This window comes from Lissotriton helveticus, chromosome 6 (genome assembly GCF_964261635.1).
Source record: "Lissotriton helveticus chromosome 6, aLisHel1.1, whole genome shotgun sequence".
NCBI classification, from domain to species: Eukaryota; Metazoa; Chordata; class Amphibia; order Caudata; family Salamandridae; genus Lissotriton; species Lissotriton helveticus.
Window position 1 is genome coordinate 1,850,383,216 of NC_136067.1, and position 25,996 is coordinate 1,850,409,211.

The 25,996-nt window shown below is 41.7% G+C and overlaps 1 protein-coding gene across 1 annotated transcript in view; it reads right to left on the minus strand.

Annotated features, from left to right (window-relative positions):
* Window positions 1–7,312: 7,312 nt before the first annotated feature.
* Window positions 7,313–25,996, minus strand: part of LOC144761925 (spermatogenesis-associated protein 7-like) — a 970,202-nt gene continuing 951,518 nt past the window's right edge. Inside the window, exon 11 of the mRNA XM_078647121.1 lies at window positions 7,313–7,473. Within this exon, the coding sequence (XP_078503247.1) occupies window positions 7,345–7,473 (129 nt within the window). The 3' untranslated portion in view covers window positions 7,313–7,344. The remainder of the gene's footprint in view (window positions 7,474–25,996) is intronic.

Below are 25,996 nucleotides of genomic sequence, written 5' to 3' on the forward strand. Positions count from 1 at the left end.
AACACATTTCATTGCATACCTAATTGATCTACTAGTGAGTCCACAGAAAAACAAACTGCATAATTTGGTGTATTTTTCTTATGCCATTAGAGTACAATAAAGATATTTTCATGGAATTTTATTAGGTTAGTGCACATTCAAAGAGTTTGAGTCTCTTCCTGTGCTGAACATAGTTGGCATGAGACTCATGTATTGACAAATGTGCACCAGGGGCCTTCAGATGGCAAAAGTGTAATATTTAATAGTCAAACCTTAAGAACATCTGTTTTGTATTTGACTCCAGACTAGATATTTGCGTCTGTACATCATATATGTAGATTGTAAATAAGTCAAATGTTAATAATTTCCTGATTGTGAAAAATCGTTGGCACAGTGGAATATGTTTGTTTTCCACTTGATAGTTTTCGGTGTAACTTGTTCAATGTGGAGTGTTCCTTTGTAGATAACAGCTGACACTCCTCTGTAAGGAGAATAAGGTATTGGCTGATTAATTTTACAGATGCTTTAAGTAAGGCCTTAATGCCATTTCAGATTTGACTTTTTAAAGTGTCGCTTTCTGCTCCAATGCTTTGGATCCCACTTTTATACTAATGTTCCAGATTGGGTGTGTGGATCCATGTCTAAGGCTTCAGGACCAGTTTGGTTCTCTTTCAAAGTAATTTTCTGGCTGTTCCTCCAACACGTCCTTTGAGCAAAGTGATAGCTCTCACAGCAAATCACAATGGTAATGGCTCCCAGCCAGATATTCAAAAGAGTGATAGATCTATGTACCTGCCTGTTATCAGCCCCGACCAAAGGGCAGACTCTGGCTAGGAACTTTCTCACCTTGAACATCAGAAACTGCAGTCCCACACTTCACACCCTACTATCTACCAATTGACACTGCTCAGGAAACACTAATCAGCAGCTATTTGTTATAAAGGGGCTCGTTGACTTTCTAGTGTCTGAAGTGCCCCCAACCTCTAGCCACAGGAATGTAGGCACTACACTTCCACTGTCTGAGAAAGCTATATCAATCTTCCATCTTGTGCCATGCTAAGGAGGGGGCTTTTCAAAATGTTCCCACTGGTCTTAGTACTCAGACTCTTACCACACAGAGTCCAACTACCACACACGTTACACGCCTATTACTCTTGCACAAACTTGACGTGTACACAAGATGCTATGTGCTCAAAATGTGGTAAACCTATATCCTTACCATCGCCCTATAGAGTCTAATAAAATGCTGTTATCTGCTAAGGTGCTGCTTCCACTTTGCCTCTCTCTGAAGAGTTCCTCTACATCAAGGGGGGCCCAAAGCAGCGGTCGGTGTATGGTGTAGACTAGGCACAGGTGCAGATCACTAGTGATTATCCAACAATCTTAGCTCGTAGATTAGTTCAGTAGTCTTTCATACCTACATGCTTCGAATTGGTAAAGATTAGAGATGGAGCCTCATACTTCCTCTTCATGTATTAGAGCTAGTCTCTGTGGGCCACAAACTTGACGTGTCCACAAGATGTCTGCGCTAGATCTGGGATTCACATACCAAGCGGAAGTTTACTCAATAAGGGTCAGTAGACCTTTGCTTCCACTTGACACAGAGAAAAATGTTGATCATATTAATGATTCACAAAAACTCAGCATGCTGCTACCACTGCTTTATGTGGTTTCGCAAGGACATGGACAGTAGTCATCATCCCACAATTAGGACACACTCTGTAGGCGCCTCCAAGTCGCTGAACAGATCCTGGACATTGCATTACCTGGTACATGCCTAGGCCTTTGCACTCACCTTGGTTAGTGGGACTCCATGGTAAACCAAACGTCAGGATACCAGTTCACCACTCAGGGCAGAGATGCACACCTGTTCTCCTTGCAGGAGACATTCATTGTCCATGATCAGTCCTTCACAACCTCCATGAAGAGACCTCCCAGATATATCCTAATATTTTGCCGCAAGGGCCACTGTCATGTAAAATTAACTGCTAGTCCATTATGACCCAGTTGGGGAGTTCCAACAATTGCTCTCCAATTGGTGGAAGTGCATAGCTTCTTGGCAGTGCATTTGTAAAACCCTGGTTTGCTTAGTAGCTGGCTATCCTTTCTTCCAGGCTCCTTTTATTTTATACCCCTGTCCTGTTTCAGAGGAACAGTTGGTTTAAATAATACCTTTGGATGAGAAGTGGCTGGGATTCCGTTCTGGTCTGCCAAACCTTCAATTTTTTTTATATTTTCTCATCAAAAAGATCACTCCAGCCAAAAACCTTAATTTTGGCACAAATACTTTCCAATGAAAAACGTCCCCAGTAAACACTTTTCTCCTACCCGTCCATTTATCACTCTGTTTTTTCCAGTTGCTGTGATGGCATTTGCTTGGCTGAAAGAAAATGCACAACTGTATATTTTCTTCTCATATATATCAAGGGACACCTGCCCCACATGCCCATATGAGAGATCCTGACAATCCCTTTTAGGGAAATATCCATCACAACGATAGATGGTGCATGGGAAGTGGGGGGAAGCAGGAGACAGACAGGAATGCCTTTGGAAACTTTGGGGCTTATTTATGAACCCTTGAGTCACTTTTACGCCGCTGGTGCGTCACTTTTTGTGATGCACCAGCAGAGTAAAAAATGTGCCTTGTTGCACCATATTTACAAAGTGATGCATCTAGGTAGATGCGTCACTTTGTAAACCCCTGCGCCACATTATACCTGCATCAGGTATAATGTATGCAAGGGGGGCGTTTTGATGCAAGAAAGAGTCATAGAAGTGACGCAGTGGAATCTATAAGATTTCACTGCGCCATTTCTTGGATGCTAATGCGTCACTTTTGTGACACACTCCAGCAATGCGTCACTTTTGCGCCTACAGATACGTCAGAAATACTGACGTATCTGTGACTCCTTGCGACATGATGTCATACTGTAAATATGACGCATCGTTAGTGTCGCAGGGAGAGCGTAGTGAAAAGTGACACATCACTGTTTTCACGCAGCGATGCGTCACTTTTCATAAATGAGGCCCCAGGTACTTGTAGCACAGAGACTGTAGATATGGACAGTGATGGTATGCTTGACACTCTGTGCTTCTGATCTGGTTGAGTGTTCTGTCAGAAGACTGTGATGGTCTACCCTGCAAATTAACATTTTCGTCACATTATTCACGATGTTCCTTCAACTAGCTCCAATTTTTTTATAACACATTTCATTGATTTTGATGTAGATGTTGTCATTACAGGAAAACAAGGTAAAAATAAAAAAAAAACATGGTGCATTTGTTCCACCCGGTCTCTTCCCTTTTCTCCCTCTCCAAGAATCCCCCTATCTAACTTTTTGCAAGTTGTTGAACGGGAGAGGGCACCAACAATCATCGCATGAATGTACAGATCTCTGCCTCTATATTGTCAATCTGTGGGACCCTTGGGTCTATGTTGATGTCCCTGTAATTTACCCATTTCTTCCAGATCTTAGTGTGCTTATAGAACCCCCTGGCTTCCTGCACAGCCTGTTCACTGCTCACGCACCAGTTAAGTCCTCAGAACCATTCCTCTATAGAGGCAGGGTTCCTGTCTTTCCATCTGCCGGATATGTCCTGTTTAGCCTCAGTCAATACTAATCATAGTAGTGATTGGCTATACTGATCTCTGTTGAGGTCTGTGGTAATCTGTAAGAGGACTAACTTTGGATCTACGAGAATGGTCCCCCTAGTACTGCCCTGAAGCCGGAAAGTATCCGTCTCCAGTACTGTTCCAACCTGCCACACATACAGGTAGTATGTAAGCGGTCATCCTCTTGAGTTGTGCATTAAGACAGAAGGGAGAGGACACCACTCCCATCCTCCCGAGTCCATATTTTCACAATTTTTAATGATGACAATGTCTTGTGAGTGCTAGTCTTTATATGGTGCTTTCACTATCACATAGGGATTCATATGGGTCTTCCTTATTTCCAACAGCATCTTGGATTCATCCCAATTCCATTTGATCCATGGAGTTACTTAGCCAGGTCAAAATATTGATTAATGCAAGTGGAGCAACAAGACTTCCAAAATCTATACTCAGACATAACAATATCACAAGACTTTGTTTCACCGTGCCCCCTCACTCAAAACATATTTCCCCACTTGTTACTCAAAGTGAGGCTCATTTTTACTGTTTTCTACTATTTATGGTAGAACAATGTTACACATCTTGTACTGAGCACGCCCCCATATCTTTATGGTCATTTTATGCCTCATCCAAAAATCAAAAAAGTATATTCAGTCAAACAAATGTTGACCTGTTTCAATGTACTACTCCGTGCCTTCTGAATGTTTCATTTATCGAGCCTAATTTATAAGGTTAATAAACTGCTCAGTGGAAAACTGTTTTCTTTGCACAGAGATTCATTTTTATGGCTCAGAAAATAGGTTCTTTCTTCATGACCTCTTGGGCCTGCTTTTGGACCAAGGGTTTCAGGCCAAGGAGGTCCTTAGTGAATAACATTCTAAATGTCCTTTTCCTCAGTCCTTAGCAGTGGAGCCGTGGCTTCAAAGGACAGCTCCTCCAAAGCGTTGTCCACAACTGTTTGCAAGTGCCTGTTCAGGTCCAGGTTATCTTGGTCAACAGAACTGGTATCCAGGTCCCACAATTGTAACTGAGGAGAGGAGTTCTATGGCACTGCCCATTCCTAAGTATCCAGCTAAAATGGCAAGCAGCGTTCCCATGCATTCACCCATGGATTTTGTTGCATTCCCAGATTTACAAAGACTTGTACACCTGGGAATACGGAAAATGCTACACCTTAGCAAGTGAAGAGTAATGGGGAGAAATATCTTTATTTCTTGTTATTTTCCCTTTCAATGTGTGCTGCATTCTGCATTACACTTAGAGGAAAATCCCTTTAAGGATTGGTTTTGTGCATCAAGGCTGTAACGCAGGCACCCTTGCACTATGGTACAAAACTGCCTGCATTGGTATTAGGCTGCACACTGTGCCAGCAATTGAGAGAGCAGAACTGCTGTATATCTTTGAAAATATGGAGCATTTCTGCTCCCTCTCTTTCACGGAACTCAGCACAGCAACTTTGCTGGTTGCCTTACATTGTGTGGAAGTTGAGTAAATATGCCCCAAGGTGTCTAACAATGAGGCAGAAAGGAGACGGTTTGTTTTTTTGCAGCCAGGCACTGTGCTTGCTCACAGGTGCTCTCCAATACCAGCCGCACAGTGCAGGAGCTGGGGTTTACCAGAGGGGAGGACATGAAGTCAGGAAATGGAGCTGCCTGCCCTTGTTTGGTTCCACAGTGCAAGTCTCCAGACATTCTTTAGTAAACTGGGACCTGAGCCCAATATGCTAAGGTGCTGCCTGGCTGCCTGCACATTATAAAAGCTTGCAGGCACAGCTCAAAATGGTGCTGAGTCACGTGACCTCCATGCAAACATTTGTAGATATGGGCCCTGGTTTCCTGAATCTCCCCCTGAAGTGAGACTTGCTTGGTTCAATCCTATTGTGGATCTGTGGTTTGGTATACCAATGCTCGGATGAGGAGCTGGGCTCGATTTGAAAGCGCAGTAGAGAGTTTGGCCAGTGAGGGCTTTCTGCTCCCAGATGATTGGTGCCCCTTGTCTATACCATAACAACTGCACCCAGTGGCACTAGGTTGTCCAGTAATAGGGCAAATAATGTCTTGTGACCCAGTACATTCACCTCTTGAGAGGTTGCTCACACCACTTACGCGTGGCCAGCGAGGGCATGGGTAGAAGGACTGACTACTACATTAGTAGAAAGTGTTCCCAATGGCCCAGACGCCATACTTACTTAATGACTGACTTTTAATGATGAAATACAGTGCCTCCTGTCGGTTTGTTGCACCCCTCACTCTGCACACAAGTCGGGTGGGTCTGGAAGTGATTTGTACTGATGGTAGCACTGAGCCCCAAAGACTGATATCTGACCATGAGAAGCAGAGGCCCATGCTCCCTGGGCCGCAGCGTGATCCTATATTGTAACAGGCGCGGGCCACTATGGAGGGTCTTCTAACCTCCCACGGACTCAGAATCCAGAACGTCTGCCTATGAGCAGATGCAGCTTACTGCAGTGTTGCTTGAAGTGCCCTTGCATCAAACGCAAATTTGCAAAACTGCTCATGCTTTTGCGCTGCAGAACAGTGCATTGCTCTCAAGAACAATGGTCTGCCTAGTTCTATGCGCTTGAAGGGTACCAGGGGCCGCGCGCGCGCCCGCGGACACAGCTCATTCGATGGCAGAGTGTCAGTGAAGTTTCCTTCCTTCTCTGTGCAACATGAGAGGATTAGAACAGCTAACTACCCCTATCTCCCCGTGTGAACAATTAAACAGGCAAGAAAGAGACTAGTGTTCCCAGTTGAGGGAAGTGTTCATGTAGCACTGCAGATTTAACTTGTAAGTAGAACAATAGGAAACTGGCTAATGTGACAATCAATTCTAAGGTTCCAAAGTGTTTGATTGACTTTTAGACATAACACTAAAGAACAGAACATAACGTTAACTCTCCCTACCCCATATGAAACCCTTTGTGCTCCTCTGCTAACATTTAACTTTTTTTCTGTTCTTGGCGGTAGACGTTGTTTATTGAAGATCTTCTATCTTCTATTAATCCTACAAGTGATATTGCTCTCTCTCTTTGTACTTGCTAGAACAGGGACCTCCAGCCTGTTCTGCAATAAGAATTCGTTTTGTTCAATGAAAATCATAGCGAGCTTCTAACATTAGTGTGATAGTGACCACGTCAGACAACATGGCCACCCCATTGAAGATAACCAGCAGTGATCACCTCAGTTCGTCAGGCCGGGTTGCCAACATTATTGTGAAAAAAGCTTTATCGATTTGGAATGACTAACCATTGCATATATCTGAAAGCCATAACTGCACTGCTAATAATCAAGCCAAAAAATAATATCGATGACTTTTGATTTATCATTCAAAAATCAACTGTAAATATATTTTGGAAATAAATAATTTTTTCCAAACATCAGCTTGTGAGTTCTGAAAATACACACATTTTGGATCAAGAACACACACTTCAATTTTGCGATGCATATATTAATTCAAGCAAGCAAAAGCTTTTAATTTAGTAGGCGGGGCTGCACACAGAACAGCTAGTTACAGGTAGCTGGAGAGCTACCAGTAGCTCACGAGCTACTTGATGGAAATAATTGTGAGTGTCATTTTAACTGCAGTACATGTACCATGTATTAAACATTATCACGTTTAGTTGGCCTTGTATATTTGATTTCTTATTCTGCAATGCATTAATCAAAAGATGTGTTCTTCCAGAGATACTGTTTGCCTTCTTCCAATAATCTTTTAATATCTGGCACGTGGATAAGAAAACAATTGCATTTTTAGGATGAAGATCTAGCAGCGAGGTTGCTGTCATTGTACTGAAATCCAGCAGAGCTGATAGAGAAGTCTAGTTCACTGCTGTTGGTAAGTTCGTCAGTAAGTTCTTGTAAATAGTTTTTCATCTTCTTCTGAAATGAGGAAAGAAAAACATAAAAAGTAAATTTATATCTTCCATATTGAACGCTAAATATAGCTCTATTGGCATTATGAATACATGTATGGGACACTCATCGAATATATATATATATATATATATATATATATATATATATATATACAGGACACTCATGTAGTAACTGTTGTGTTCTGGAACTCCCCTAATAATAATGTGTTTAAATATCTATCTTAATCCCATCATCATGGCCTTGATTAAGAGGCGGGTCACACATAAATCTCGAAGTAATTGTTTTTTTGTTGGAGAAGCGCGCCATCACCGATTTAGAGGTTCCTGAATTTGGTGGACACTCTATTGGATACATTCTGCAGGTTCTGCCATCATTTTCGCCGAGAAATGGAGGAACATCCACTAAAAAAAGTGATATAGCCTTCACCAAATTCACGGCTAGATTTAACAGGGCTTTGCACTATTGCAAAGTCATGAAACGTGATGCAAACTTGTGCAAAGACCTGATAAACTATTTACTTTCTACCGTAAATCTTTTTTTCATATGGGAAAGTTGTCTAAAATTAACACGAAAAAGCACTTTATGGTATTTTTTGTTACTTTTCATCAAGGGGGAGTTCCAGAGTTGGTACATGGTCGTTCCCACACTCCCACCCATGGATTTTTAATATACAGCCCTATCGAGTTTAATCTGTATACAGGACTTTGTGCCACAAACCTATGTGTCTTGGAGGCAGGCATGAAGTTGGGGATTTTATTTTCTCCTGTAAATAAAAGAAGAGAGCAAGAGCATCATATCTTAGTAGACATTGTGCTGTCCTGCTCTCTCCCTTTCATGCAAGACACTACAGCAACTTTAGTAATTTAAAAACATTTTTTTTTTAGAGTTTTATGTATCACAAACTAGACCCAAAGATATCAGGTATCAGAGTGCTTTACATGAGCACGAAGTGCAGCAGCCAAAAATGCTGCACTGCGTTGCGTGACAGTAGAGCGCCATATTTACAAAGATATGGCTTCTCCTCCCTTTGGAAGAACACTTTTTCTTGCACTTTTCACACGATGGAGCAACCATAAATTTTGTGTATATATTAAAAAACTTTAATATATGTGATATTTTGCATAATCCTGGGCTCTTGTTTTGTATTTCTTTTGTTCTCTCCTCTTTCGATCCTTCATAGGGTTCAGCATATTACTAATAACATTGCGTGTCTTGTGAGAATTTGTTTCTCTTTTAGAAATACTTTTTTCAGATGCTATTTTAACCTTTTTGTTGGCTGGCCCAAACTGAACCCAGGTCCTACGGTCTTTTGGGTTACCCCATTATGTTGTAATGGCAACCAGAACGTTATCAGAGCGTCCATCCTCGTTCATACGGACCTACCTGGGTGTGTCCCGGGCGTAGCACTTCCGTAAACATTAGGAGGCTTTACTCAATCTTAGACTTAGTGTGTTCCCGATATCCTCATTCAGTTTGCCTCATTTTGATTTAGAAAGGTGTTTGATTCCCTTGACTGAACGTACATGCACTGGGTATTTAATTAGAATGGGTTCTGCAAACACATTGCTACCAGTGTGAAAATCCTATACTCCGCACCTATTGCTGGAGTGAAAACAGGCAGGATACTCTGAAGTGGGGCTTATTTGACTCCACCCTCCCAGAGACTATCCCCTAAGACCTTAACGCGATGGTCCGCTAGCTCTATCACTCAAACTGGGAACTGTACAACATCAGTACTCTGATAAGCTTTCAAGAACTTTGCGACCAATATTGCATACACAAATGGCAATTCATAATATACGAACGCATATACGCAGCACTAAGCACGCAATGACAGGCGGTTCCACATAAACCAACACATGATCTATTACAGACCTTGCAACATTCGGATTGGGCCATAAACTTGTCCAGTGGCTGTACCATGCCCGGCTACAACCTGTTGATGTGGAGTTTTTTCCCTACTCTGTGACCCATGGGAAACTGACATGGGTAGGGTATTTAATGATAAGGAAAGGCAGGGAGCGGTGCAATACCCCACCCCGAGTATCACGAAACTTTCGATTTCAATTAATATAGGATTATGTCCTATACAGAAAAACCTGTCAAAATGAAGGAAATTCTTCTCTACCGCCCCTACACACTTTCTTATGAATATGTGATAATGCATGCGGATCATCCACCACTGGAGCAGGGTGACTGACGCAGTAGCCATAGCCACAGGAAAGCCTGGCTTATGTCCTTCTGAGACTCATCTATTGGGATTATTAAAGAGACCCAAAACAGACAGGGCGAAGAAACTTCTTCTTAATGTAGCTCTCTTCCTAGTTCAACGCACTTTAACAATGGCATGGGAGAGTGCCTCTCCCCCTTCTCTGACTAAATGGCAGCGTGCACTAATGCAATCGCGACTACGGAAAAGCAGTCACTATATGCAGAAGAAACAAGAGGGCTACACAAATGGAGTGAGCTCGCAGAACCATTGCAGACCCATATTAAAAACGACAACAAACCCCTCCTGAGGGCCCACCATGTTGTAATCACCATATGCAATCTGCCAAGTACATGATGCATCCTCACTAGACGAAGAATCTGTTGTACTCAGTCAGAAGGTGGGACTGGCATCCCTGCAGTTCATGCAGAGGACATGGGTAGCACGGGTAAGCCTTGGCTACTCTTAGAGAGAACATGCAGCTTACTTTCCTGACCTATAGTGATATCGGCTATGAGGTCTCAGTTTGCGGGCATCCCACACTCGCCTCCCACGACTTAGATGCCAACCCTTCTAACAACACTTAACTATTACTGTGTTATAGATGTGAGATCAGATGAGAGGTTTATCTGTTATCTTTCCACAGAGTTGGGATAAGGGGTCTGTTTCTCAGTTTACTGCACGTACTGCAGATAACAATTTGCTGGCATACTGAAGAAAAAACATAAAAATTGGTGACTGTGTTGTACAAACGTACAGATTCTACCTTGATATGTGTTTGTCAGTTGATCAATAATATGTACAGTCTGTACTTCACCCAAATTGTTGTACATGCCGATGCCAATACAAATATTTTTAAAAGAATGGTCCATATGGGAGGTAAATATAGGCAGGCATTCAGGTATAATACGGACGCGGACGCGCGCAGCATTGATACCTTCGCGCTAGCTGCTACAAGTTTTTTAACTCTGCCCTGACTGTTCTGTTTTTTAAAACTTACTTTTATGTGCTGTTTCCTACTTGCATCATGATTGTGCTCCAGGCACCTCCACTCCTTCAGCCCCTACCCCAGTCCACCAGGGTTTTGCCGATTGTTGTGGAGGGTAGTCAGGGCGGACGATCACCACTTCCGGTTTGGGAGGGAGGAGTCAGGGGTTAGCGCTCTAGTCACATAAGGGAGATGCCATTTCCTACGCGCAGCGGATGCGCGCGCCAAAGGCAAGCCCTTCTGCGCCCGTCCGCGACCAGCATCAGCCATGCTGCCGGCGGTCCCCTTATGTCAAGGCTCTGTTGGTCTAGGTCCCAACTACTGGCTCTTAGAAAAGAGATATGCAGTTGCCACTCACACTGCATCCCCTCCCGACTTTTAACTTACTATTTCAGCTGCGATAATTGCTCATTTTCCTTAAGCCCACCCACTGAGCGGCTCTCCGCGTGGGGCAGGGAAGTCACACCTATCAGCCCCCCTGATGCTATCAAGGCCTGTCTTAATTGCAGCTCTCTCCCTCGTCATGCGGGAGACATCTGGCTCTCCCTGTCCACCTACTCCTCGGACCTAATGTTTTTGACGGAGACGTGGGCTAAAGATAACTTCAACCCCGACCTTGGTCTGGCTATTCCACCGGATTACCGCTTTGTTGCGATTAGTCGTACAGGCACTAAGGTGGGAGGAGGGATAGCTGTAATCCTTCGCTCTCACTGGAAGTTTACTTCTAGGAAACTCGTGAACATTGGCTCTATCGAAGCTATGTATTTTAGCATCTCGGATGAAATGCACCTAATCTTAGCGGGTGTTCTGGTATATAATCCCCCTGGCGCCTCCCCGTCTTTTCTCGCTGAGCTCCTCGCTACTATTGCTGACCTCTCCTTGAGGCATCCGCATTTTACCATCCTTGGAGACTTTAATTTGCATGTGGATGATGCCGTATGCTCCAAGGCTAGACCTCTTTTGGATAATATGGAGGGCTTGAACTTTCTTCAGCGGGTACAGGCCCCACTCATCGAGCGGGTCACACCCTTGACCTCTTATTTACGAAATTCTCTGGCCTGTCCACTGCGCCCCCATTACCCCTTACCTTGTCTGACCATTACCTGGTTCTATTTAATCTGGCCATTTCCCTGCCACCTGCTACTTCAACTAAAGCCAGGGACTTGGGCAGGAAATGGTATAAGGTCACCTGCGATGCTCTTGAACCTATACTGGCTAACTCGAGCTGGCAGACTTCTGGTGATTTGAACACCGATGTCTCTAATTTTAATACTTGCCGCTCCTCTGCCATTGATGTCATCGCCCCAGTGCAACCTCTTTCCTCCGCCAGATCTAAACCCTCGGCTCCTTGGTTCTCCCAGGCCCTACGTGAAGAAAGGAGCAATTGTAAAAAGCTCGAGCGCAGCTGGCGACTTATCTATGATCCTCTCGCTAAAGCCACCTATAGAGCTGCAATAAAAAAAATCATAAACTTAAGCGTGCTACTATGAGAGAATACTTTATTAGTAAAATGAGTGCTGCTGATAATTCTTCTAAAACTCTATTTAAAATTGTGAAGGATTTTACTAAACCGTCGGCCCTCGCCTGTTCTATCAGCCCCAGTCAAGATCTCTGTGATGTCCTTTCTAATTTCTTCCATGCCAAAATCAATGCTATCTCCTCCTCCTTCAATCAGGCCTATGTTAGCCCTTCCCGGGATCTTAAAGTCCCTCAAGAGAAGGCGTTTGTCGCATTTAAAGCAATTTCTATGGAAACTGCCCTGTTGAAAATGGGGCTGTGCAAATCAGGGTCCCCGTTAGACCCGGTTCCCGCCCAGGTGGTTAGCACTCTTGCCCCTGTCATTGCGGCCCCATTAATTTCAAACTGGATCTCTTCTTTATTCTCAGGTCAGTTCCCCACATCATGGAAGCAGGCCATGTTAATCCCCATTTTTAAAAAAAGCTGACGCCGACCCCTCTGTGTTCAGCAACTATCGGCCTATATCGCTCCCCCCCAAACCAGCCAAGGTACTGGAAAAAGTCGTGCAAGAACAACTGGCCGACTATCTGGAGTCCAGAGAACTTCTCCACGACTCTCAATCGGATTTAGATCCGGTTACAGTACGGAGACTGCTCTGTTGGAGGTAACTGAGACCATTTGCGAGTGCGTGGATGGATGCGAGGAGGCCATGTTGGTGCTCCTCGACCTGTCCGCGGCTTCCGATACCGTCTCTCATACCATTCTGTTAGATAGACTACACAGTCTTGGGATACGGGATACCCCCCTGGCCTGGATTAGATAGTTTCTGATTGGCAGAACCCAACAGGTCTTTTTCCGGCCTTTTGTTTCAAAGGAAAAAAAAACACTCAGCTGCCGAGTGCCTCCGGGCTCTGCATTAAGCCCCCTCTTCTTCAACGTCCATCTTTCACCTCTGGCTGAGGTAGTTGAAACTTGGAGGGTCAGTGTGATCTCTTATGCTGATGACACTCAGCTTGTGTTTTCATTTAGAGATCACTCTGACAGCGGCCTGGCCAACTTTAGACGCTGCCTCTACAATACTGTATCTTGGATGACCCTCAAGCTCAATATAGACAAAACCGAGGTCCTGTTCTTCAATCAAAGTGCCCCACTTCCGTCTCCTCTGTGGTGGCCGTCTGAGCTCAACCCTCCCCCGATACCCGTAAAATCAGCACGAAATCTGGATTTCCAAGTCGACAATAAACTGTCATGTAAGACTCAAATCAATAAGGTCACTTCCGCATGTTTTGGCAAACTTCGCATGATTAGCAAAGTTCTCCCTTTCCTCCCTCTGGATTCAGGTAGGACTGTCATCCTTGCCCTTATTACTTCTCACTTGGATTATTCCAACAGCCTTTATGTGGGAGATCCAGCCTATCTGATCAATCGGTTGCAGATTGTGCAGAATGCCGCTGCTAGTTTGATATGCAACATCCCTTACCGCCACTCAATAACCCCTCATCTGATGAAACTTCACTGGTTGCCTGTGCCCTATCACATCCAGTTTAAAGCCTTGGTCCTGGCTTTCAGGGCTTCAAATGGCCAGGGGCCGGCGTATCTCAGACATAGGCTAAAGCCTGTTCACTCTGCCCGAGCTCTCAGATCTAATCACCTCCGTCTTCTTTTCTCTCCCCGTTTTCGCCGTTCCAGAATGGGGGGGCAGCGCATTTGCTGTTGTCACCGCCAAACTCTGGAATAACGTACCATTAAGTCTGCGGCTGACTAAAACTGAATCCTTGTTCAGGCGCAGCTTGAAGACCTGGCTGTTTTCCAACCGATAGCCTACAAGATATCCATGTTGCTCTTCAGTACATAGCACGGGAACACCCCCGTCAGGGGGTTGCCGCACGCTTTATAAGCTTCTAAATAATAAGTATTAAAAGAAATAGCCAGAAAAGTTGACCTCGTTTTCCAACATCCACCTCTGCAGGAAGTGACATCCCTGCACTTCTCAGGATCCATTTCTTCAGGAAGTGATATCAATGGTTTCCTACCAAAGCCATTGTTAAAAGAAAGAGCCATAGAAACAGATTTAATTTCCCAGTATCCACTTGAAAGTAAAGTGACATCCCTGCACATACTTGCATCCGCCTCTTCAGAATGTGACATCACTGCACTTTGAACCTGAAATGTATTGCTTCCTCCCTATTTAAGTTAACTGCTCAGGGTGTCCCAGTTTGGTTCAATAAGAACCAGACGCTGCACGGACACCCTCTGCAGTCTCTCATGAAGAACGACATCAAGGGGTGCAGCAAAGTATCAAACGCGACTGCGCATTGGCTAAAAGCAGGTGGGTACATCAAATATCACTAACTGGAGTCCAGCAACCCCCAATTCGTAGCACAGGCTCTCCTGTGCTAGGAGAATACTAGAAATGTAAGGTAAAATTAAGAGAAAGGTAATAAAGTTAAAACATACATAAAAATAAAAGGGCAACAGCCCTTCCAACATGGCGTTTCTAGGATCCAGGCACCTCCCAAAATCACACAATGTGTCTACAAGGAAAGAAAATATGGTTTGGTTCAATCTGTTGCAGACACTGCACAGACTCGCTATGTGGTCCCTTGTGAAGGCTGACATCAAGGTGCGTTGCGAAGCACTGAATGCGACTCAGGACATTGGCTAAAAACAGGTGGGTAAATCAAATATCAAGAAGTTAAAATTAACAGAAAAGTGACAAAGTTAAAACTTACAATACAAATAGAAGGGCAAAAGCCCATCCAGCATGGTGTTTTCAGGACCCAGGCACTGCCCAAGATGACACAATGTGTCTACAAGGAAAAAACAGAAGCAGATGCTGTGCTGACACAGTCTGTAGTCCCTTATGAAGGCCAACATCAAGGGGCATAGCTCAGTACTGTTGGCTAAAAACAGGTGGGTAGATCAAATATCACTACTGTTACAATTCCAGGAGTACACTCCTGGACATGTGGATACCACAGAAGGACTGCCCTTTAACCAGAGAACTGCCTTGCTGTTTGATGCCTGCTCTACTCTCTGAGAAGGAAGACTGGCCCTACTCCCTTCATCCAAGTCAGACTAGTCCAAGAGTCTGGTTGCTGACTTCCTGTCCTGAACTACAGGACACAAGCAGCTCTAGAAGCTTCCCTGTGACTGGCCAGATGACCAGCAGCACTGGACCTGCCTTAGCCCTGCTTGTCCCTGCTGATTTGTGTTCCTGATCCTCAAGAGGTGCCTCCCCAAGTCCTGGACCCTTGGCTGGCATCAGTTGAGTTCCACCTGTGAAGAAAAGAAGAAACCCTGAAGTTTTTGGTTCTTAGCAACAACTTACGGGTCAGCTCACACACAGATCTTGCCTTCCATGATGACCACCAACATGAAGCTCCTGTGGATCAGACTCTTTGAGCTACAGCAACCCCCAATGACTACCTGCAATGCAAGATCTGCACTTCGTGCTACAGCATCAACAACCGACGATGACTGCCAACTTGAAGCTCCAGCAACGACTGTCTGCAATGCCCGAAAGTATCTTTGTGCTACGACGACTGTCCCCGATGCCAGGGCTGCTCTTTGTACTACAGCAATGACCATCCACGCCGGTCTCCCTGCTCCTCACGGCCTTCTCCTCCGCAAATTGGACACTTTGTGCTGGACTGAGTATGTAACTTTTTCAGCGGGGCTAACCTGGTCCTTCTATCCAGCCTGAATTCCATTGCGGTCAGTCTGCACTTGTGACTGAACTTCTGTAGTAATCAAGCCCCAGGTGGGCCAGGTCCCGGGGGCATTTTGTTAATCAAGGAGAGGGGGTTCATGGGCCCCTCCTGATGATTAATAATACCCCAGGGACCACCGCCTCCATAGGGCTTACTTATTATTAAATGGGGGGCCTCTAAGACCAGCCCAACCCCCAGGTACCACCACCTCCCTGGGGCCATTTTCCACAAATAAATTGGTGGGGCCTCTCGGACTCCAAGCCCCCTGGTACCACCACCGGGGCCATTTTCCACAAATAAATCGGGGGGGCCTTGTGGACTCCCCATGCCTTGGAGACCACCACCTCCCAGTGGATTTCATATTTGTAATGGGGGACCTCAGGACCTCTTCGGGCCAACTTCAAAAGGAAAGGACGGGAGCCATGTGGCCCCCCTCCTGGAGCAATTAATGGTCCTGAGGACTGCCACCCCCACGGCCGGTTCGTGGTATGTCCCGGGGTGCCCATCCGGGACATAGCTGCATAGCTTTCGCTTGGCGGGAGCTTTACCGCACCCACCAAGCCACAGCAAACGCTCCACTTCCAGCAAGCTAAAGCATTGAAAATGCTTTCATTTGCTGGAAGCGGAGCAGCTTTTTTAGCAGCTTCCTATGTCTGAAAGCACTGACAGCTCAGGCAGCGAGCCACCAGGGACCCTGAGGGCTTTCAGGATCCCACTGCTGTCCCAGTGGAGTGTGGGTACCCTGGCCCGGGGAGGGGAGCCACCCAGGCCTACTCCCCATCTCTAAATGGCGACCCGGTGATTGGGGACCGTGCGACCACCTCCTTTTTTTACCCAAAAAATTAATTATGAAAAGGCCAGGCCCCAGGGGAGGTGGGTGAGGGAGGGCTGCGCGACCTCCATCCCCATTGCAAAAAGCCCTGACCTCGGGGTATATAGTCCCCGGGGCTCATTTTGGCCCTCCCCTAAGAAAAGTTACAAATGTGAAAAAAATCACCCGGGAAGTCGTCCGGAGGCCCTGCCCCTTTACTCCACCACTCTGCAAACGAGCCTCCTGGCGCAATGCTGGTTGGGGGATGAAGTCCCCTTGGATTGTGAGGGTACTTGGGGGGCCAACAACCCCTCCTGTTACCACCAGTAAGTCCCATACCGCGGGATTACTGAGAGCTGGTCAGAGGCCCCACCCCCTTTCTCCACCACTCTGCAAATGCACCTCCTGGTGCACTACTGGTTGGGGGATGAAGTCCTCTTGGATCCTGAAGGTCCTTGGGGCCATGAAGCCCTCCTGTTACCTCAAGTAAGTCCGACACATTGGGATTCCTGAGAGCTGATCGGGTGCTCCTTCCCCTTTCTCCGCTACTCTTTAAACATGACTACTAGTTAAAAAAACATCAAAATTCAATAAACAAACGAAGGAAATGGAATTTGAAAGACTTCAAAAATTCACTTCAAAAACTAAAGGTTACAGGGACGTTATAGTTTGGAAATAGAATTTTAAAAACAGTAAAACTTCTCTGAAAAAAAAACAAAGGTTACAGGGGCGTTATAGTTAGGTTCAGATTTCATTCGTACAAAACCATATAAATTAAGCAGTTCTAGTTACCTGAGCTAACAATAACTGTCGCCCCGCAAAGCACTGCTTATGACCTCACATAGTATATCACTCATGACATGGTCAGTGACTGTACTGATGGCATCTCAAATGACATCACTGATGACATCGTCCAAAGGACCACTCACATACCCACTCAAACCCCATATAACCTCTTGTATGTCCACTTACAGACCCACACACCACTCAGATACCCATTTACAGACCCCTACCAGTACTCACACACACACTGACTCCTCCATAGAGTCACTCACACACCCACTCACTCACTAGTACAGCCATTCACACAACATTTCACTCACCCATACACCCACTCATACAATCATGCACTCACTCTTACAGCCAGTCACATAGCCACACACTCCCCATACAGCTACTCACACACCCACTTATTTACCTACACAGTCAGTCACACCCACTCACTCACACTTACATCCTCTCAACACAGCCACTCTCACACCCATACAAGTACTAATACACTCACTCACACAACCACGTATATACCCATTCACACATCCATACAAGCACTCACATATCTGCTCACTCACCCATATGGCCATTCACACAGACAGGCACTCACTCTCCAATTAGCCCACTCACACACCAACTCACTTAACCAAACACCCACTCAAATAGCTACTAACATGCCCAGTCATTCACCCATACAGCCATTCAGACACCCATCCACACAGCCACTGTACATCTACTTACCTACCCATAGAGCCACTGACACACCCATAGAGTTGCTGACACCCACTCACACAGCAACTCACTCACCCACAGAGCTACTCACACAACCACTTATACAGCCACTCACACACCCATACACACAGGGATACAGTCAGCCAGCCACTTACATAATACATGTTAGAAGTAGTATCACTCAGTAGTAATGCACTTAGTCCACTAATTTCACTTTTGTAGTAGGTTAGTATATATGTTTAAGAATCATAAACTCATATAAAATACTGACACTCACTAGATGATGTCATTTGAAATGTCATCAGTGATGTAACCAGTGATGTCACTGACCATGTCATGAGTGTTGTAATATGTGAGGTCATAAGCAGTGCATTGGGGGGCGTAAGCTATAGTTAGCTCAGGTAACCCTCTAACCTTTATTTTATTCAGGGAATTTCTAAGTTTTGTTATATTCTATTTCCTAACAATAACGTCCCTGTAGATTTTGTTTTTTTTTAGTGAATTTCTAAGTTTTTTTTTTTATTCTCAGCAGGCCACCATACCTGGGAGGGCCGTTCTAATGGGGTCGCAAATTGTGAGTGCCTCATAAATCTTGATGAGGCATGCAATTTGCGACCCCATTGAGAATCGCAAAAAGGGTCTCCAACACTCTTCTACATGTCATTTTGCGGGTCGCAAATTGTGACTCTCAATTGAGCGCAATTTGCGACTCGCAAAATTACATGGTCGTACATCTGGCCCCAAGACTCTCCAAATATCAGTGTAAGTGGCTATTAACAAAAAACCTCAGTGCCTGTGTTAGGGAAAAGTGAGCAATAAAGATGTGACCAAAACAATGTTTGAATCTACTGCATGCACAAGTACTTTCTGGGTAAGTGACTGAATGTATATGTGCTTCTGTAGCTGTCTGACAAAGCAGTGTAACAGAACTACAACACCCAGAATTCAAAGAGAAACACTCTTTAAGAACAACACATCATATATACACATGTAAATATTTCCACATCTTCTAATGACTTGCTAAAAGTGTAACCCTTAAACTACAGTTTTTTTACTACCAATTACACCATGTTAAGCAGCAAATGTACACCATACTAATTCAAAGCCACAGATTGTGAAGCAACTTCTCACACACAGTCTGCATATCAGACAAACTGTCACATTCTCATACACTCATAAAGTGCCTTACTTACCACTCATATATTACCTCATATAGTTTCAATAGTTTCTCAGAAATATTTGAAACTCTTATAACGTTCTCACATACACATATATCTTTCATTTGTATCTCCAAATTAAATGTAATTCACATACCTGAAAATTGAGTTCGTTGATCAAATATTATTTTATCAGATAGATACAATATTGTGGGAAAATGTAAAAACTCAGCATGACACGCCTCTCTCACACAAAGCAACCATTAATAGCATTTTCAACTTTGCACCCTCTGATAGTGCGGAAGGCAGCAAATAAAAACACATCTTTCATAATTTTATATTGTTACTCCATTACTGAATGGTTAGTATGTGTCAACCCTTTGATACACTTTTATAAAGAAGCCCAATATGTGTGGGTGTCACACTTCTGACATTGGGCTATACTTGGGCTACATTAGGTGATATTTGTGTTCCATTTGGGTTCTTTTCGCTCTGTTGGCCATCTTGGTAGACTTATTTGTTTTGAAGCTCCCTAATCTCATTTACTGCAGCATCCTCAGTAGAAAATGCTTTCAGTTTTCCACTTCAATTCCATCAAGATTTGGTCAGATTTCCCACACTTTTGGCATAAATTCAGAATGTTAGCACTCTAATTGCTCATCAGAACAGTGTAGTAAACTGCTGATCACCAGAGAGTTGACTGGCAGCCTGCTGCTGGTATTGAAAGTGAATGTTTCAGTCTACATGTCAGAATGGTTTAATGAAATAGAGGAGAAAGATATTTGAGAACTCACTTAATACATGTCCTAATTTTACCTTCTACAGCACTATCCATAATTTCTATGATAAAATGAAACCACTCATTTTGTTTCTTTATAAATTAAATGTTTTAAGTTTTACCAGTTTCATTCAATGAAGATGGCTTTGGGTGAGCCATACTATATAAATATATATGTTTCCATAGAAAAAGCGTTTTTTTTGGCTTGGCTATATCTTTGGCACAGTTTGAATCTTCACAAAATATTTCCCAAAAAAGTGTGCTGGTAATTCTTGTTCCACGTGGAAAATTTTGGGGTGATCTGTCAAGCGGGGGCCGAGAAAAGGGGGAGTAAAAAAACATACATTTCCCATATTAATTCCCATAGGAACTTTAGACACGGCTAAAGCTCCAAAGTGCTGAACGGAATTGCACCAAATCTGGCAGAAATGTAGCTGTTTGTCCATGAAGCCCCCTTTTTGTAAATTGGCATTAATGCATTCATAAGTTTTGGAAATAATATGGAAAATCCCAATTTGTATATATAGGGACACGGATCCTCCAAGGCTCCAACTGTCTCCCGTGCTCAAATCTGATTGGCTGCTAATACTTCAAACCAGGAAGTGTTGGCAGCCATCTTGGGACACGGCAGAGTCCCAGATTGTTTTTTGTTTTTTTTTAAAGGGGGCAGGGTAACCCTGATCCCCTAGGCCTCTTTGGGGAGTGGGAGTTCTGTCAGGGAACCCACAGGGCCAAAAAAGACCCTCCTCCCCGCCTGAGACTTATTAATGTCCCCGGGGACCACCACCTCCCCCTGGGCTTATTTATTTAATTATGATGGGGACCAGCACCGCCCGGGGGGCCTCATGCCAAAATCAAAATGTCGGACCGCAACCTCTACAGGCCATTTTCTTTAAAAAAGTTTAGGCTATTCTCAGCCCCTGGGTCCACCACCTCCTCAGGGCAAGCCCTACACATTAGAAATGAGGGGGGCCTGCGGCCCAGCTTCTGGAGCCATAGATGTCCTTGGGGATTGCCACTCCACCCCCCAACCCCTTGGAGTCCCGGCACCTGCTATTTGCTGGGTGCTAAACCATAGCTGTTTGCTGTGACTTAGCGTGAGCTTTACCGTTTCTGACAAACCACAGCAAACGCTCAGCTTCCCGCAAGCGAGAGCATTAAAAAGTATCTCTCTTGCTGAAAGCAGAGCAGAATTGCTTTTAGATTCAGGGAGCTGCATGTTTAGCAGCTCCTTATCTCTAAAAGCAATGCCGGCTCCCGCTGGGGCATGGAGGCTCCCCCCGCGGTGCCTACCGAAATTCACTTGCTGCCCTGGGTGGGACCAGGGCACTCAGATTGGATATATGATGTTACCACGCATACTTTTACCACGCATACTTTTACAACGCATTTTTTACCACGCATATACTATTACAACGCATGTTATTACCACGACCACCATTACAACGCAATATAGTATAATAAATAGAAAAATACTATTACAACGAAAACATTTACAACGCATACCATTACAACGCAAATGAAATATATATATATATATTTTTATGTACAATAAATACTGGAACGGGATGCAGGGAAAATAGGGGTTTTGGGTGGGGAAGTGTTTTAAAAAATGTTAAAAAAATTACAACGTAATAAACAAATAATTGTTTTTTTATAAAATAAATACTCGAGTATTACAATTAATACTCGAGTATTAAAAAATTGCTTTACCAATATTTTTAAAAAATTAAAAATTATAAATAAACAATGATCTCAAATTATAATATTTTTAATAATTTGTGTAATAAAAACTGGAACGGGATGCATGGAAAATAGGGGTTTTGTTTTAAAAAATGTAAAAAAAAATTATAACGTAATAATCAAATAATTGTTTTTTTTTTACATTAATACTCAAGTATGAAAATTATTACTCGAGTATTTAAAAAAAAATATTTTTCATTATTTTAAATAAATACAAAATTATAAATAAACAATGATCCCAATTTTTAAATTTTAATTTATAATTCGTATAATAAAATATGGAACGGGATGCTGTGAAAATATGAGTTTTGGTTGGAGAAGTGTTTTAAAAAATCTATTAAAAAAATGTATTAATGAAATAATCGATATTTTTACAATATTTATACTCGAGTATTAAAATTAATACTCGAGAAATACAAATGTTTTCCAATATTTTAATATAAATGGAAATTTTTAAATACACAACAAACCATATTTATAACTGAAATTATTATTATTTATTTTTTTATTTATATAAATATGGAACGAGATACAGTGAAAATAGAGTTTTGAGGTAAGAAAAAGAATTTACAAGAAAAAATCTATTATAACGTAATAATGACATATTCTAATGTGTAACAATAATACTCGAGTATTAAAATTAATATATATTAATACTCATTTTAACATATACATATAACTTATTACATACACATCGCATGCAGAAATACATTAAACTACATACTTATTTAAATATTTGGAATTATTAAAATGAATTAAATTAAAGTCATCATATTCCATTTTTAACGTTCTGAAAAGCAATCGCTATTTTAAATAAGTAAACCAAAGATTAGTCCTTCAACAATTTCTGTGAAAGAAAAATCATAACACTAGTAACAAAATGGATGCCAAAACGGCACGAAAAACCATAATTACGTTTCTTTAAATAAAGTTAAAAACTATAAGTTTACACAGAAATAAATTAGTTATAAATTTTACATTACAGCGCTGTTTTTTTAAAAAAAACTGAAACATTAACCCAAACATATAAATACGAGAGAGACACCATTTTAAAACCAGTTGATCCGCAACTACCAGAGTGACCAGACGCCAAACCTGACTCTCTGACCTTATCACCTCTTGAAAAGCAAAATTAAGTCTCCGGAGTATAATTTTGCATTTTAAAAGTAAGTAAATTAAATATATAACGATATATTAAAATATTTTAACATTGATTAAACCAAAAAAAATTAAAAATATTTATTAATATATATTATCTACAAAAACATATATTTGATTAATTATATTAATTATTTATTTTAAAATAACTCGATAATTATTAAAGCAATATAATACGAATCAAATATATAATTAATTAATTATAATAAAATAAATGTATTCAAGAGAAATATTTTCACAAAACCTTTTTTTTTTATTAGTCAAACAACTGCAAGCATTGACGCAAAAAACTATACAAAAACATACAGTGCCAATATATTTTGAAGGTAAAATTCTGACATTTTATATACATTTTTTCTACATTTATAAACGCAAATAATTTTATTAATGAAGATATTTTTCAAATTTTTATCAGGAGAATTCACTTCAAAATAAATACTATATTTTACGCACTTCGAAAATTTCAACGTCATCACTTGAAAAGGTAAAAGACTATATATTATTGTTTTTGGGTTTAGGTTAATGTAGGGGTGGCAGTAGTGTAGGTAGCGTAGTAGTGTTTTTGGGTTTAAGGTAGTGTTGGGGTGGGAGTAGTGTGGGTTGCGTAGTAGTGTTTTAGGGTTTATGGAAGTGTAAGGGTGGGAGTAGTGTGGGTAGCGTATTAGTGTTTTAGGGTTTAGGTTATTGTAAGGGTGGGAGTAGTGTGGGTAGCGTAGTAGTATTTTAGGGTTTAGGGTAGTGTTGGGGTGGGAGTAGTGTGGGTAGTATAGGTAGGGTGGAAGTGTGATAATGTTTTTGGATTGGAGTAGTGTAAAGGTGAGAGTAGTTTGTTGTGTAGGTGTAAGGATAGAGATGAACGTAAAAAATATACAAAAATTATACAGTCCATTTATAAACAATTTTTCTATTCCTATTTAATAACATATAAATAAAAAGTGTAATCTCCTTGAAAAGTTCAGTAATAACTAATTGAAAGCAATAAGGTAAAATAATTTAAAATATATATATTTTTTTTAAAGTTAAACTGATCTTTGAAAACGAAGAAACAAAGTCCAGCAAAGACAAACGAAATCTGATATCAAACCATCATTCTAAAAGGTAAAATATATAAAATATTAGTATAATATTATTTATTTAATTGCTGTATTTAAAAAAAATTCTAAATCTAGTAAAAAATTTACTTACTATTATAACTCGAGAAAAGTACTGCAGTACGTAAAGTGCTGAATAGTGTAGGAGTATTATTTACTAATTCAACTCTGTGTAAGTGCAACAGTCAAGAAAGTGCTGGAAAGTGTAATGTAATTTTTAATTATTTAATCTGCAGGTAAGTGTTATAGTGTATAAAATGCAAGATATTGTAGGTATATTACTTAATATTCCAATTTCAACTAAGTGCTGCAGTAAAGAAAGTGCTGGATAGTGTAAGGGTATAAATTACTATTCCAACTCCAATTAATTGCTGCAGTAGAGAAAGTGCTGGATAGTGTAAAGGAATTAATTACTATTCCAACTCCAATTAAGTGCTGCAGTAGAGAAAGTGCTGGATAGTCTAAGGGTATTAATTACTATTCCAACTCCAGTTAAGTGCTGCAGTAGGGAAAGTGCTGGATAGTGTAAACATGTCACTTTTCATCACATATACAGCTAAAGGATAATTTTAATTGTAATGACAAATTAGTTTTCTGTTTAAAATTTTCAGTCTATTTTTTTAAAGCACCAAACAAAAAACATAATAAACATCAACATTTTTTTCCCTTTTTTCAGAAATAGAAAACTATATATTCCTACATCCAAAGAAGCCATCAAACAAAAGAACAATCTGACCACATTATTCAACAAATACAAGCAGCTATCTATAAGGTAAATAAATTCAATGAAACATGAGAAATATTTCAATTCATAGCCAGATAGAAAACACAAGTATTTAAAAGTTTGAAAAATTGTAGACATATTTTTTACTTTCCTAATTACAGTGTTTTAAAGTGTATGCTTAAAATTTTCCATTTTAAATTCAAGTAAGTGCTGCAGTAGTCATATTTAAGGAAAATTTAAGGGTGTTACTTCCTATTGCAACTCAAGATAAGTCCTTTAGAAGAAAAAGTGCTGAAAAGTGTAAGTGTATTATTTAATATTTCAACTCCAGATAAGTGCTGCATTAGATAAAGAGCTGGATAGTGTAAGGTAATTAATTATTATTCCAACTTCAGGTAAGTGCTACATTAGAGAAAGTGCTGGATAGAGTAAGGTTATTAATTACTATTCCAACTCCAGATAAGTGCTGCAGTACAGAAAGTGCTGGATGGTCTAATGGTATAAACTACTATTCGAACTCCAGGTAAGTGCTGCAGTAGAGAAAGTGCTGGATAGTGCAAGGGTATTAATTACTATTCCAACTCCAAGTAAGTGCTGCTGTAGAGAAAGTGCTGGATAGTGTAAGGGTATTAATTACTATTCCAACTCCAGGTAAGTGCTGCAGTAGGGAAAGTGCTGGATAGTGTAAAGCAATTAATTACTATTCCAACTCCAATTAAGTGCTGCAGTAGAGAAAGTGCTGGATAGTGTAAGGGTATTAATTACTATTCCAACTCCAGGTAAGTGCTGCAGTAGAGAAAGTGCTGGATATTGTATGGATATTAATTACTATTCCAACTCCAGTTAAGTGCTTCAGTAGGGAAAGTGCTGGATAGTGCAAGGGTATTAATTACTATTCACACTCCAAGTAAGTGCTGCTGTAGAGAAAGTGCTGGATAGTGTAAAGGTATTATTTACTATTCCAACTCCAATTAAGTGCTGCAGTAGAGAAAGTGCTGGATAGTGTAAGGGTATTAATTACTATTCCAACTCCAGTTAAGTGCTTCAGTAGGGAAAGTGCTGGATAGTGCAAGGGTATTAATTACTATTCCAACTCCAGGTAAGTGCTGCAGGAGAGAAAGTGCTGGATATTGTAAGGGTATAAATTACTATTCCAACTCCAATTAAGTGCTGCAGTAGAGAAAGTGCTGGAT